We start from the raw sequence: 16,623 nt of genomic DNA on the forward strand, positions 1-16,623 counted from the left end.
GAGAAGAAACAAAAAAATCATCTTACACAACAAAAGGGGAGGTATGGCAACAATCTTGATACATTTGTACTTTTCCATAAAAGACTTTTTCAAAAAGAAAAATAACAGAATATTATCTGGAAGTCACAGAAATTGAACAGATGCACATAGATGGACACAAATTAATATCACATTGATGTAATATGAGAAAACAAAAAGTGGGAAAAAGTCTCAAGCCTTACAAATAAGTGAATATTGCACTGAACAGGTGTTGTACTTCAGTAATACACTGAGTAACATATGAGACAGCGGTTTTGACATTCTATATATCTCATCAGGAAATGTTTTTATTTCATTAAACGATTAGAAGGTGTAGTAACAACACATTGTAGAAATAACTGGAAAGTGATTGTAAGTGACCGTTTCAATACAGATTGCATCTTCGGTAGTTCTGATCAATCGCTCTTAGAGTTATTGATATCCAACTTCAGTGTGACCCTCATAATAACATTCCCAACAAGAACTAAAGTACAGAGGGCAACAGTGATTGAAAACTTACTACTATATCCCCAACTGTCTTTCATGAAACAGATGTGAGACTCCCTTATTAATTAGTTTATCTGGCCATAATGATCAAATGGCAGCAATGAAGCATTTCAATAAACCAGGTTTAAAAAAGAAAGGAAATGTTAAATTTTACAGTTTAGTAAAACACTGACTCAGTTACACTGTTCAGAAGGAATTTGTTGTTGTTGTGGTTTTCAGTTTGGAGACTGGTTTGATGCAGCTTTCCATGCAATTCTATCCTGTGTGAGCCTGTTCATCTCTGAGTAAACTTCTGTAACCCACATCTTTCTGAATCTGCTTGCTGTATTCATCTCTTGGTCTCCCTTTATGATTTTTACCCTGCATACTTCCCTCCAATACTATATTAGTGATTCCTTCATGTCTCAAAATGTGTCCTATCAACTGATCCTTTCTTTTGGTGAAGTTTACCACAAATTTCTTGTCTCCTTAATTATCTTCAGTACCTCATCATTAGTTACATGATCAGTCCATCTAATCATTCTGTAGCACCACATTTCAAAAGCTTCTATTCTATTTTTGCCTAAACTGTTTATCATCCATGTTTCACTTCCTTACATGGCAACACTCCATACAAAAACCTTCAGAAAAGATTTCCTGACACTCAAATATATATTCAGTGTTAACAAGTTTCTCCTCTTCAGAAATGCTTTTCTTGCCATTGCCAATCTACATTTTATATCCTCTCTACTTTGGCCATCATCAGTTATTTTGCTGCCAAAATAGCAAAACTCACCTAGTCCTTTAAGTGTCTTGTTTCCTAATATAACTTCCTTAGCATCCATTGAATTAATTTGACTACATTCCATTATTCTTGTTTAGCTTTGCTTGATGTTCACCTTATATTTTTGTTTAAGACACTGTCCATTCCATTCAACTGCTCTTCCAAGTCCTTTTCTGTCTCTGACAGAATTACAATGTCATCCATGAACCTCAAAGTTTTTATTTCTTGTCCCTGAACTTTAATTGCAAATCCAAATTTTTCTTTGGTTTCTTTTACCACTTGTTCAGTGTACAGATTGAATAACATTGGCACTAAGCTACAACCCTGTCTCACTCCCTTCTCGACCACTGCTTCCCTTTCATACCTCCTGACTATCACAACTGCCATCTTGTTTCTGTTGTTGTTGTTGTTGTTGTTGTTGTTGTTCTGGTCTTCAGTCCTGAGACTGGTTTGATGCAGCTCTCCATGCTACTCTATCCTGTGCAAGCTTCTTCATCTCCCAGTACCTACTGCAGCCTACATTCTTCTGAATCTGCTTAGTGTATTCATCTCTTGGTCTCCCTCTATGATTTTTACCCTCCACGCTGCCCTCCAGTACTCAATTGGTGATCCCTCAATGCCTCAGAACATGTCCTACCAACCAATCCCTTCTTCTAGTCAAGTTGTGCCACAAACTCCTTTCCTCCACAATTCTGTTCAATTCCTCCTAATTAGTTATGTGATCTACCCATCTAATCTTCAGCATTCATCTGTAGCACCACATTTCGAAAGCTCCTATTCTCTTCTTGTCTAAACCATTTATCGTCCATGTTTCACTTCCATACATGGCTATACTCCATACAAATACTTTCAGAAATGACTTCCTGACACTTAAATCTATACTTGATGTTAACAAATTTCTCTTCTTCATAAACGCTTTCCTTGCCATTGCCAGTATCCATTTTATATCCTCTCTACTTCAACCATTATCAGTTATTTTGCTCCCCAAATAGCAAATCTCCTTTACTACTTTAAGTGTCTCATTTCCTAATCTAATTCCCTCAGCATCACCCGGTTTAATTTCACTACATTCCATTATCCTCGTTTTGCTTTTGTTGATGTTCATGTTATACCCTCCTTTCAAGACACTGTCCATTAAATTCAACTGCTTTTCCAAGTCTTTTGCTGTCTCTGACAGAATTACAATGTCACCGGTGAACCTCAAAGTTTTTATTTCTTCTCCATGGATTTTAATGCCTACTCCAAACTTTTCTTTTGTTACCTTTACTGTTTGCTCAATACACAGATTTAATAGCATTGGGGAAAGGCTACAACCCTGTCTCACTCCCTTCCCAACCACTGCTTCCCTTTCATGTCCCTCGACTCTTATAACTGCCAACTAGTATCTGTACAAATTGTAAATAGCCTTTCGCTCCCTATGTTTTACCCCTGCCACCTTCAGAATTTGAAAGAGAGTATTCCAGTCAACATTGTCAAAAGCTTTCTCTAAGTATACAAATGCTAGATACGTAGGTTTGCCTTTCCTTAATCTTTCTTCTAAGATAAGTCATAGGGTCAGTATTGCCTCATTTGTTCCAACATTTCTACGGAATCCAAACTGATCTTCCCCGAGGTCGGCTTCTACCAGTTTTTCCATTCGTCTGTAAAGAATTCATGTTAGTATTTTGCAGCTGTGACTTATTAAACTGATTGTTCGGTAATTTTCACGTCTGTCAACATCTGCTTTCTTTGGTATTGGAATTATTATATTCTTCTTGAAGTCTGAGAGAATTTTGCCTGTCTCATTCATCTTGCTCACCAGATTGCAGAGTTTGGCCAGGACTGGTTCTTCCAAGGCTGTCAGTAGTTCTAATGGAATTTTGTCTACTCCCGAGGCCTTGTTTCAACTTAGGTCTTTCAGTGCTCTGTCAGACTCTTCACACAGTATCATATCTCCCATTTCATCTTCATCTACATCCTCTTCCACTTCCATAATATTGTCCTCAAGAACATTGCCCCTATATAGACCCTCTATATACACCTTCCAACCTTCTGCTTTCCCTTCTTTGCTTAGAACTGGGTTTCCATCTGAGCTCTTGATATTCATGCAAGTGGTTCTCTTTTCTCCAAAGGTCTCTTTAATTTTCCTGTTGGCAGTATCTATCTTACCCCTCGTGAGATAAACCTCTACATCCTTACATTTGTCCTCTAGCCATCCCTGCTTAGCCATTTTGCACTTCATGTCGATCTCATTTTTGAGACATTTGAATTCCTTTTTGCCTGCTTCATTTACTGCATTTTTGTATGTTCTGCTTTCATCAATTATATTCAGTATCTCTTCTGTTACCCAAGGATTTCTACTAGCTCTCATCTTTTTACCTACTTGATCCTCTGCTGCCTTCACTACTTCATCCCTCAAAGCTACCCATTCTTCTTCTACTGTATTTCTTTTCCCCATTCCTGTCAATTGTTCCCTTATGCTCTCCCTGAAACTCTGTACAACCTCTGGTTCTTTCAGTTTATCCAGGTCCCATCTCCTTAAATTCCCACTTTTTCTCAGTTTCTTCAGTTTTAATCTACAGTTCATAACCAATAGATTGTGGTCAGAGGACACATCTGCCCCTGGAAATGTCTTACAATTTAAAACCTGGTTCCTAAATCTCTGTCTTACCATTACATAATCTATCTGAAACCTTCTAGTATCTCCAGGGTTCTTCCATGTATACAACCTTCTTTCATGATTCTTGAACTAAGTGTTAGCTATGATTAAGTTATGTTCTGTGCAAAATTCTACCAGGCAGCTTCCTCTTTCATTTCTTAGCCCTAATCCGTATTCACCTACTACGTTTCCTTCTCTTCCTTTTCCTACTGTTGAATTCCAGTCACCCATGACTATTAAATTTTTGTCTCCCTTCACTACCTGAATAATTTATTTTATCTCATCATACATTTCATCAATTTCTTCACCATCTGCAGAGCCAGTTGGCATATAAACTTGTACTACTGCAGTAGGCATGGGCTTCATGTCTATCTTGGCCACAATAATGCATTCACTATGCTGTTTGTAGTAGCTTACCCACACTCCTATTTTTTTATTCATTATTAAACCTACTCGTGCGTTACTCCTATTTGATTTTCTATTTTTAACCCTATATCCACCTGACCAAAAGTCTTTTTCCTCCTGCCACCGAACTTCACCAATTCCCACTATATCTAACTTTAACCTATCCATTTCCCTTTTTAAATTTTCTAACCTACCTGCCCGATTAAGGGATCTGACATTCCACGCTACGATCCATAGAACACCAGTTTTCTTTCTCCTGAAAACGACGTCCTCTTGAGTAGTCCCCGCCTGGAGATCCAAATGGGGGACTATTTTACCTCCAGAATATTTTACCCAAGAGGATGCCATCATCATTTAATCATACAGTAAAGCTCCATGCCCTCGGGAAAAATTAAATTTGAGTTGACACACAGGCAAATCAATTGTGAAGCCAAGTTTAATATGAGTCAACCTATTTTATGGGCTTTACAACTCAAATTCCGCATGAAAATATCCTTCTTGGACAGTGAAGCTAAAGGAAATAATATATCCATTCAGGAAACGGGGAAACATAAAGTATATAATTACACAGCATGCAGAGACCGCTTTGAATCACGTTGTGTGATTTACATGACCAAAATATGAGAAATAAACATAAATTTTATGTACACTTCGCTTCCTTGTGTAGGAATCAGAAAGGAGATCTACATTCTTGTCATCAGTGTAATGAGTGCTTTGATACAACTCTCCACAGCAGTCTGACTTAAGCAAGTCTTTTCATGTTTGCTTAACTACTGCATCCCATGTCTATTACAGTCTGCTTACTATATTCAGTCCTTGGTATCCCTTGACAATTTTTATCTTCCTCAGTTCCCTCCATTACAAAATTAAAAATTCCTTGAATCCCCATGATGTGTGCCATGCTAACCTTTCCCTTCTTTTAGTCAAGTGGTGCCATAAAGTTGTTTTCTCTCCAATTGCATTCAGTACCTCTTGATTAGTTACTTCATCTACCACTCCAATCATCAGCATTCTTCTGTAGCTGTTTGTTTCAAAAGCTTCTGTACTATTTATTATCCATGTTTCTCTTCCTTATAAGGCTACATATCCTCTCAGAAAAGTACTTCACAATCATGTTTTATTAATCTAACTATTTGGTAATAAATCTGGTAGAATCTGCCTTCTTCGGTAGTGGGACTGAGATATTATTCATGAAGTATGAGGGTATTTGGCCTGCTAGTGGATTCCTTCTCATCCTGGTCTGAGTGGCCTGGCCTTCATTCTTAACCTTTCCCAACCTATCCCTCTCTGTTCCATGAGGAAGCCTTTTGAAGCTGAATACTGGTTACCAATTCTATCTCATAAAACCATAAAACCTAGATTTCTATTATCTCATCCAACAGTTTCTGCTGGGCTTTGCCTTTCTGTCTAATTATTCCTCTGTTTCTTCACCACTTTATCTCTCAAAGCAACTCATTCCTCTTCTACTGCATTATTTCCCATATTTCAATTAGTCACTTACTCACTCTATATTTGAAGCTCTGAACAATCTCTAATTGTTTCTTTGAAGCTCTGAACAATCTCTGCTTGTTTCAGCTTATCCAGGTTCTGTCTCCTTAATTTCTGATCTTTTTGCAGTTTCTTCAACTTCAGTCTGTATTTCATAACAAATAAATTATTATCAAAGTTGACATCAGCTTCTGGATATCTCTTACATTTTAAAACCTGATTCGTGGATCTCTGTCTTACCACACTACAATCTATGTTAAGCTTTCTGTCATCTTCAGGTTTCTTCCTTATATACAACCATAAACAGTGTCTTTGCAAAAGGTTATATTGTGCTATGTGTAAAATTCTATGAGATAACATCCCCTTTCATTCCTATGCCCCAGTCCACATTCTCCTAACATGCCTAGTATCAATGTGTTAGCTGCTAAACATCTAATTTGTTTAATGTCTCCAACAAAGATATACAGCATTTGGATTTTCACCATTATGAAAAAAAGTGCAATGTAAACATCACTGTCACCAGATGTTTATAGGAAGATGTTTGCATTATTGCTCTTTTTTTTTTTTTTTTTTTTTTTTTTTTTTTTTTTTTTTTTTTTTTTTAACATGTTACCTGATTCTTGTGACTTTTTTGCATCATATATCCAAAACCAAAACCAGATAGTGTTGTTTTTTCCAATATTCTTCTGACTGGTTTGATGTGGCCTGCTACAAATTCCTCTCCTGTGCCAAATTCTTCCTCTCAGAGTAGCACTTGCAACTTACATCCTCAGTTATTTTATGAGAAGGAAAGTTTCTGCTCACCATATATCAGAGCTGCTGCGTTACAGATAGGCACAACAAAAAGACTTACATAATTAAAGCTTTTGGCCATTTGCCTTCATCAACAATAGACACACACATGCACACGCACACACACTCACGTAAATGCAACTCACACACATGATTGCAGCCTCAGGCAACTGAAACCACACTGCGAGCAACACCAGTGCATGTTGGGAGTGGTGACTGGGTAGGGGTAAGGAGGAGGCTGGGCTGGGGAGGAGGAGGAGGGATGTATGGTGGGGTGGTGGACAGTGAAGTGCTGCAGGTTAGACAGAGGTTATGGGAGAGATGGGGAGAGGGGGGGGGGGGAGTAGCGGAAAATGAGAGAAATAAAAAAACTGGGTGTGGTGGTGGAAAAAAGACTGGGTGTGGTGGTGGAATTATGGCTTTGTAGTGCTGGAATGGGAACAGGGAAGGGGCTGGATGGATGAATACAGTGACTAATGAAGGTTGAGCCCAGGAAGGTTATGGGAACATAGGACGTATTCCAGGGAAAGTTCCCACCTGCGCAGTTCAGAAAAGCTCTGTTAGTGGGAAGGATCCACATGGCACAGGCTGTGAAGCAGTTATTAAAATGAAGGATATCATGTTTGGCAGCTTGTTCAGTAACAGGGTGGTCAACTTATTTCTTGGCCACAGTTTGTTGGTGGCGATTCATGTGGACAGACAGCTTGTTGGTTGTCATGCCTACGTAGAATGCAGCACAGTGGTTGCAGCTTTGCTTGTAGACCACATGACCAGTTTCACAGGTAGTCCTGCCTTTGATGGGATAGTTGATGTTAGTGGCTGGACTGTAGTAGGTGGTGGTGGGAGGATGTATGGGGCAGGTGTTGCATCTTGGTCTATTACAGGGGTATGAGCCATGAGGTAAGGGATTGGGAGCAGGCGTTGTGTAACGATGGGGGGACGAGCATATTGTATAGGTTTGGTGGATGGCAGAATACCACTGTGGGAGGGGTGGGAAGTATAGGGGCAGGACATTTCTCATTTTAGGGCAGAATGAGAGGTAATCGAAACCCTTGTGGAGAATGGAATTCAGTCGCTCCAGTCCTTGGTGGTACTGAGCTATGAGGGGAATGCTCGTCTTGTCGTCGGACGGTGGGACATTGGGAGGTGGTGTGAGACAGGAAAGATAAGGCACAGGAGATTCATTTTTGTACAAGGATGGGAGGATAATTACAGTAAGTGAAGGCTTCAGTGAGACCCTCAGTATATTTTGAGAGGGGACTGCTCATCACTGCAGATGTGATGATCATGGGGGGCTGGGCTGTTTGGAAGGGACTTCTTGGTATGGAATGGGTGGCAGCTGTCAAAGTGGAGGTATTGTTGGTGGTTAGTAGGTTTGATGTGGACGGAGGTACTGATGTAGCCATCTTCAAGGTGGAGGTCAACATCTAGGAAGGTGGCTTGTTGGGTTGAGTAGGACCAAGTGAAGCAAATGGGGAGGAGAAGCTTCTGGAGGAATTTGGATAGGGTGTCCTCACCTGTGATCCAGACAGCAAAGATGTCATCAAGGAATCTGAACCAGGTGAGAGGTTTAGGGTTCTGGGTTTTTAGGAAGGATTCCTCTCGATGGCACATGAATAGGTTGGCATAGGATGGTGCCATGTGGATGCCCATAGCCATACCCCAGATTTGTTTGTAGGTAATGCCTTCAAAGGAGAAGTAATTGTGGATGAGGCTATAGTTGATCATGGTGACTAGGAAGGAGGTTGTTGGTTAGAAATCCGTCGGGCTTTGGGAAAGGTAGTGTTCAATAGCAGTAAGGCCATGGGCATTAGGAATGTTAGTGTACAGAGAGGTGGCATGAGTAGTGATGACAAAGGCACCATGTGGTAAAGGGTCAGGAACGGTGGAGAGTCGGTGGAGGATATGGTTGGTGTAGGAGGATAGGTTCCGGGTAATAGGTTGAAGGTGTTGGTCTACAAGATCAGAGATGCTTTCAGTGGGGGCACAGTACCCAGCCACAATGGGCAACCTGGGTGGTTATGTTTATGGGCCTTAGGAAGTTGCCTGAGAGTGCGGTCATGTGTGTGTGTGTGTGTGTGTGTGTGTGTGTGTGTGTGTGTGTGTGTGTGTGTGTGCATTCGCGTATGTGTATCTCTCTCTCTCTCTCTCTCTCTCTCTCTCTCTCTCTCTCTCTCTCTTTTTTTTTTTTCGAAGGCCAATGGCCCTAAGCTTTAATTGTGAAAGTCTTTTTGTTGTGCCTACCTGCAACTGAGCATCTCCTCTATATGGTGGGCAGCAACTTTCCTTCTCATAATATTGTTACATTAGATCCTGGCTTTTTCATTGTTTGATTCCCAATTATTTGTTGGATGTAATCCAATCTCTGTCTTCATTTATTGTTTTTGCCCTCTACAGCTACCTCTAGTACCATGGAAGTCTTAACAGATATCCTAACATCCTGTCCCTTCTCCTCATCGGTGTTTTCCATATATTCCTTTCCTCTCTGATTCTGTGCAGAACCTCCTAATTCCTTACTTTATCATTCCACCTAATTCTCAATATTTGTCTGTAGCACCACATCTCAAATGCTTCAGTTATCTTCTGTTTCAGTTTTCTCACAATCCACGTTTCACTACATACAATGCTGTGCCCAAATATACATTCTCAGAAATTTCTTCCTCAAATTAAGGCCTATGTTCAATACTAGTAGACTTCTCTTGGACAGGAATGCCCCTTTTGCCAGTACTAGTCTTCTTTTTATGTCCTCCTTCCTCCATCTGTCATTGGTTATTTTGCTGCCTAGGTAGTAGAATTCCTTAGTGTCATCTGCTTTGTCTGCTTTGTGACAATCAGTCCTGATGTTAAGTTTCTCACTGTTCTCATTTTTGCTACTTCTCATTACTTTCATCTTTCATTGATTTACTCGCAGTCCATATTCTGTACTCATTAGATTGTTCATTCCATTTAGCAGATCATGCAATTCTTCTTCACTTTCATACAGGATAGCGATGTCATCAGTGAATCGTATCACTGATACCCTTTCACCTTGAATTTTAATTCAACTCCTGAACCTTTCTATTATTTTCATCATTGCTTCTTTGATATACAGATTGAACAGTAAGAGCAAAAACCTACATACCTGTCTTACACCCTTTTTAATATGAGCACTTCATTCTTTGTCATCCACTCTTATTATTCCCTCTAGGTTCTTGTACATATCATATATTATCCATCTCTCCCTATAACTTGACCCTATTTTTCTCAGAATGTCGACCATCTTGCACCATTTTACATTGTTGAACACTTTGTCCAGGTCAACAAATCCTACGAATGTGTATTGATTTTTCTTTACTTGTGCCTCCATTATAAAAGGCAATGTTAGAATTGCCTCTCTGGTACCTTTACCTTTTCTAAAGCCAACTGATTGTCTTCTAACACATCCTCAATTTTCTTTTCCATTCTTCTGTCATTTAGAAATTTGTGAAATGTTGATATGCAAACACAATATGCACTGCATCTGTGCTGTGTGAAATTGCTGCTTTCCACTGTTCATGCAGTGATACACATGCAAAATTCCTTTACATTGACAGGCTTTTTTGTTCCAGGGTAATAAATTTGTAATACAGAAAATTAGCAAAAACTAATATTGGGTAATGTGGAAAGAAGCAGGTTCATTCAGTGTACATACCTTGTCATCTCCAGCATTGTAATACCTATAGTACACTGCCACAGTGAAATCATATAAAATTATTATTGTTAGTATCATTACTTGGTAAGTATTGTACTTCATCTCACTCCAGTTCTGGAAGAAAAAAATAAAAAATGATTTATTAGTCAAAATGAAACTTAAAACTAAGAAACAATGTATGGAAACTTAAGCAGAAGAAATGTCTGTTAAACCATAAAAAATTTAAACAGAAGAATAAATAAAACTGAAATTGAAACAAAATAAAATAATATTTTTTCAAGGATGTAAGTATGAGAATTAATATATTAAAATACTGTTCCAGAACATCCTCTGAAGAGCCATTTAAGCCTCAGATATGAGTATAAAATATTGTCAAATATTGCAGTTTGATACAAATTATGTTGTTATAATTACTATGTGGATTAACAAGGATGTTCTGGCTAGAAATCAAATAGAAAGCTCATGACCACATAAAATTAAAGTATTCTTAATATCCACACTCTGTAATTAGTAGGAATATTTTTGTTAACATTGAAGCCACTAATTAGCTGAATTCTTTAATGACTACCACTAGTACTTGTGTTTTCCTCACATTCTGTTTGCATTGTACACATTATTTGATGAAAGTTTGCAGTACATTAGGCCAGCAATGTAAAATACTTGCAACATTGTTTGTAATTAAAGAGACATTATGCCATCCTTTGTTATAAATGTAAACATACTGATTTTCAGCCCTAGCAATCATTTTGAACTATATGGCTACCATTAAATGAAAACAAATTAAATTTGTAACTCCAATGTATGTTAGGAAAATGACACACAAATATTTTGTTAATAAATTAATCAAATGTAATTTGCATTGTTAATTTCTGTATATTATCTTGTTTCACATTTTTAAATTGTTTATTTCACAAACTACCTATACATACTCACCAGGAAATAATTTACCTAAATTACTCTGTCCACAGTTTATGTCTGTGTATTAATTTTATATTGTAATTTTGTAAATTTGCATCTTAAACAATACTACTGATTGTTACTGAAAGTATAAATAGATGTGCAACAGCACTGTCATTATGCAGATTGTTGTCAGTTTTCAGAGAGTCAAAATGTAGCCAGTTTGTAATGCCAATTGTTCATTACCGGACACCACCAACAGAGTAATAAAAGAATTCATTGCAACTCCTGAACTTTCATTGATGATTTTCATGATGTGGCAAGATTACTGCAGTTCCTTACAGAAACATTTTATGGACCACAGGAAATCAACAGCAAAGCAGATAGGAAGATCTAAAAGTTGAGTATCAAATTCTACTACCAAGTTTACATCACCCAAGAACTTAACTGACATTTTCATTGTTATTAATTTCAGCTTAAATTTTTAGTACAAACAGTGGAGGAAATTTTTTTATTATTCATGTTTGGTGCGACTAATCAATGAGATTTCAAAGTGAACATTACTGTTTAGTAGTTTTAAATAATCACATTTACTCACATTCACAGCAGTGATGTTACAATATACAAAGATGAAAGCAGGAAAAACTAATTCTATTAAGTTTTGAATAACATGACTTAGTTGATAAAGAACTCACTGTGATGTATCGGAGCTCAAAAAGTTCAGAGTAGATATTACATATGAGATCTGAAGTATGGAGCAAGTAGCCCTACATGTCATACTATCAGTTACACATTGCAACTAACAATGCCTGACAACTCACAGAATTCTCTATTGGGCCATCTTATCATTTACTATTGACAGCCCTCCTCAGGCTTTTAAGTTGTCCACCATACAGTGTTACAATATTTGTTCTTTAACATTATATGTGATTATTTTTGTGCAACACCAATACAGTGTAAGTTCCAACTTACAGCAGTAATTGTGAGGAGTTTAGACAATGGAGAGCCTACAGATGCTGAGCTACTAAAACTTCTTCAGAAGCATTTGCAAGCATAGCAACAGCACCTGGTTTAGCAACAAAAGCAGTTCCAAATGGTGTTCCTGCATTTGATGAGAACACAGAAAAGTGAGAGATGGGCAAGATAAACTTAGAAAGACATCAGCATCATTTATCAGAATTTAAGAAAACCTCACTGTAAGCTAAAACTTTTGTCACCTGTTAGTGGTTTATCATTTTCTGCAATCTGTATTCTTCAGCTAAATATTATAATCTTGGAGTTGGAATTTATATGGCTCACAAACTTCATTCGAGGTCTGTTAAGCTTGGTTAGCAGATTTAAAAATGCCGAGCCACCACAACCAATTTGAGTGCTTAAGTCCTTAGTGACAAGATACCTTAATCCATGGTTTTATGATTATCTTGCCTCTGACAGTGAAATTCACTTAGCAGACCTAATATTACCAGGTCCTAGCTTGGAAAAAGAATTAGTCATATTCTAGAAATGTAATATATCATTGGTTGCAGAAAACAATCTGCAAGGACGAATGCAAGTTGCTATCCTGAATCCATCTCAGCAGTTTTATGCTCAGTGCCCAGCTGCTGTTGGGCTAAGCAAAGCACTAGTCCCTCAGTATTTTTTTACAACATTGTAAACCCCCAATTCCTTGCAGTTGCGACTTCTAAATTTCTTCAGTTTAACTTCTAATTTTGCCAGGCTGTCCCATGGCATATTTAACATCTCTACAAGTCTTCTGAGCATGGGTCTGGTTAACTTGTTTGTCAAACACTTCCATCTCGCCTAGGCTGTTTATAGATACATTGTTGGCAGAACCGACCTCACAAGAGGTGAGTATGGTAATATTGCCAAATGTGTATCATATAATGTGCAGTTTGCTAGAACTTTTTGGGCCAGATGCACCCCATTAAAAGTACTCAGAATCTTGCACCTAACTTTCCAAAAAAACTTGTTATAGATGACCTAATTAATCAAGTACAACAACATTTTTAGTTAGTACTATTCATTCAGTCATTCACACGTCATGTTCTGTAAGTCTCATGAAAAAGTCTTCAGCAATGTGTAACAAGCCAAGTTATACATTACCAGGTAGAATCAACCACTGCTATATACTTTGGCAAAGTACACCAACAACAATTATGACTAGTGTAATTCTACTCAAACTGATAGTTAAGCTAATTACTTCTAGATTACTTCATGCACGTATGTTAGGAGGAAAACAGTTACTTTGAAAGAGCCACTGCTCCTCCATTTCCACTACTCATCTCCTGTTTTTATCTAATTCTTTTAACAAAGTATTTATTTAACTTTTCACAGACAACTATCAGCTGTCATATATTGGCAAAGTAAGGATCTAGCTAACTGAAATATTAGCATTACGCATAATTTACATTCTGAAGTTCAAATGTTCTGAAACATTATAGAAAGAATTTGCTTCCTGAATCCACTGGCAACCTTTTACAAACTTTTACATCAGAATATAAAATTCCATTCAGAACCATGAGAGGTGCGCATAGTCTATATGAACATTATTTCTACTTCTAGTATTGTGGTTGTGAAATAAGGAGTTCATCCCTAAAACGCTCTTCTTAACCATAGATACCATTATGGAGTGTAAGATTGCATGGTTTCATGGCAATACATTCTAATAATTTTTCCTTAAGCTCCTACTCACAACAGTCAAGCGCTCCCCAGCCACTGTCAAGTAGTGACTGTTCTATGATTGCCACTGCTGTCCTTACATAGCCAAGCAACTACCTGTGATGTCATTAGTACCCAGTCCAGCGTAATACAAGGCAATGGGTTTGTTGCATGCCCACCATGTCTGCTTCAGCTTTCTGATGAAAGGGTCCCAAGCTGTTCTTAGTTTCAAACCACCATTTCTATTGAGGAAAGAGGGCATTGTCAGAAAATTTTATCTTGAATGCTTCTTTTATATATGTTTAACCATTTGTCTCTTTAACAATGCATGTCTCACCAACTGCAATTCAGTTTCTGTTTTTCCAGTGCACTTGCCCGCGAAAGGCAAAGGTCCCAAGTTTGAGTCTCAGTCCGGCACACAGTTTTAATGTGCCAGGAAGTTTCATATCAGTGCACATTCCGCTGCAGAGTGAAAATCATGAGTCGTGCTTGGGTAGCTCAGTTGGTAGAGCACTTGCCCGCGAAAGGCAAAGGTCCCGAGTTCGAGTCTCGGTCCGGCACACAGTTTTAATCTGCCAGGAAGTTTCAGTTCAAGATATTGTTATGCCAAAAGTTAACCGCCCTTTTTTCAGCCTCCACTTTAAATGTCCCTCACCTGTTGTAAAGGAAAATGCTATAAGAATATTTTAGGAAAGAATGAATCATCTCCATGTTCTTGGTAAACTGCTTCCCTTTTTTTCATCCTGTAAATTCTTTCTGAATTGTGTAAGTGTGTCAGCTTTTACAATTCTGTGAAATTTGACCTTTTCCTTTCTTTATTAAACCTGAGTGATAGGGATGCTTTATTGCTGCTGTTTGACCATAATGGTCAGATAAACTATATATTATGGGGTCCAAAATGTATTTCCTGAAAATCAGTTGAGTTTTTTGACAAATTATCAATTGCTGCTACACGAAGTCTGTATACTCCTGCTGGTAAGGTTAATTTGTGGATAAAACAGAACTGTAAATCAATAACTCTGGGTGCCCTCAATCAGACCAACCAAAGATGAAATCTAAATTGTTGTTGTGGTCTTCAGTCCAGAGGCTGGTTTGGTGTAGCCCTCCACAGTAATCTATCCTGTGCAAGCTTCTTTATCTCCAGGTAACTACTGCAATGTACATCCTTCTGAATCTGCTTAGTGTATTCATCTCTTGGTCTCCCTCTATGATTTTTACCCTCCACGCTGCCCTCCAGTACTCAATTGGTGATCCCTCAATGCCTCAGAACATGTCCTACCAACCAATCCCTTCTTCTAGTCAAGTTGTGCCACAAACTCCTTTCCTCCACAATTCTGTTCAATTCCTCCTAATTAGTTATGTGATCTACCCATCTAATCTTCAGCATTCATCTGTAGCACCACATTTCGAAAGCTCCTATTCTCTTCTTGTCTAAACCATTTATCGTCCATGTTTCACTTCCATACATGGCTATACTCCATACAAATACTTTCAGAAATGACTTCCTGACACTTAAATCTATACTTGATGTTAACAAATTTCTCTTCTTCATAAACGCTTTCCTTGCCATTGCCAGTATCCATTTTATATCCTCTCTACTTCAACCATTATCAGTTATTTTGCTCCCCAAATAGCAAATCTCCTTTACTACTTTAAGTGTCTCATTTCCTAATCTAATTCCCTCAGAATCGCCAGATATAATTTGACTACATTCCATTATTCTCGTTTGGCTTTTGTTGATTGTCATCTTATATCTTTCTTTCAAGACACTGTCCATCCCACTCAACTGCTCTTCCAGCTCCTTTGCTGTCTATGACAGAATTACAGTGTCATCAGCATCAAAGTTCTTATTACTTCTCCACGGATTTTAATTCCTACACCAAATTTTTCTTTTGTTTCCTTTACTGCTTACTCACTATACAAATTGAATAACATTGGGGCTAGGCTAAAGCCCTGTCTCACTCCCTCACCAACCACTGCTTCCCTTTCATGCCCATTGACTCTTATAACTCCCATCTGGTTTCAGTGCAAATTGTAAATAGCATTTCACTCCCTGTATTTGAACCCTGCCACCTTCAGAATTTGAAAGAGAGTATTCCACTCAACATTGTCAAAAGCATTCTCTAAGTCTACAAATGCTAGAAACATAGGTTTGCCTTTCCTTAATCTATCTTCTAAGGTAAGTCGTAGGGTCAGTATTACCTCACATGTTCCAACATTTCAACGGAATCCAAACTGATCCTCGACAATAATGTGTTAACTATGCTGTTGGTAGTAGCTTACCTGCACTCCTATTTTTTAATTCATTACTAAACCTACTCCTGCATTGCTCCAATTTGATTTTGTATCTAAATTAAAATTAAATCATCACATGATACATCTGGACAGGAACAGCCCTCTGCAGTTGTTCGACTGCCTGCTGCATTTCTTTCTATTTGATGCCACTTTGGCATCTTGCATGTGCAAGAAGGTAAGATGAAATGAGGAGGTCAGTGCAACCACCCTCACAATTAATAAAATGTTCCATGCTATTATGCTGTGGTCAAACGGATTTCACTTTAAAACCCAATGCTTCGTCTCCATCTGCAGAGGACATTATCAAGGGAGATTGTAGCTTTGTTGAATGTTTGATTCACACCCTTGCTCACTATTGACTACAGCAAAATTATGCTTCCGTGATCTGCGCAATGGCTTAACATCACGTTTTGAATATGTGAGCGCTATTGGCCATTAGCGACTGTATTCTTTCGCTGTTGCCATCATCCCATGGTGGAAGACTGGTACACA

The 16,623-nt window shown here is 38.2% G+C and overlaps 1 protein-coding gene across 1 annotated transcript in view; it reads right to left on the reverse strand.

Annotated features, from left to right (window-relative positions):
• The window catches only part of LOC124545316 (protein rhomboid-like), a 124,460-nt gene that overhangs the window by 14,037 nt on the left and 93,800 nt on the right, over window positions 1-16,623 (reverse strand). The window contains exon 7 of the mRNA XM_047124218.1: window positions 10,282-10,395. Within this exon, the coding sequence (XP_046980174.1) occupies window positions 10,282-10,395 (114 nt within the window). The remainder of the gene's footprint in view (window positions 1-10,281; window positions 10,396-16,623) is intronic.

This window comes from Schistocerca americana, chromosome 8, assembly GCF_021461395.2.
Source record: "Schistocerca americana isolate TAMUIC-IGC-003095 chromosome 8, iqSchAmer2.1, whole genome shotgun sequence".
Taxonomy (NCBI): domain Eukaryota; kingdom Metazoa; phylum Arthropoda; class Insecta; order Orthoptera; family Acrididae; genus Schistocerca; species Schistocerca americana.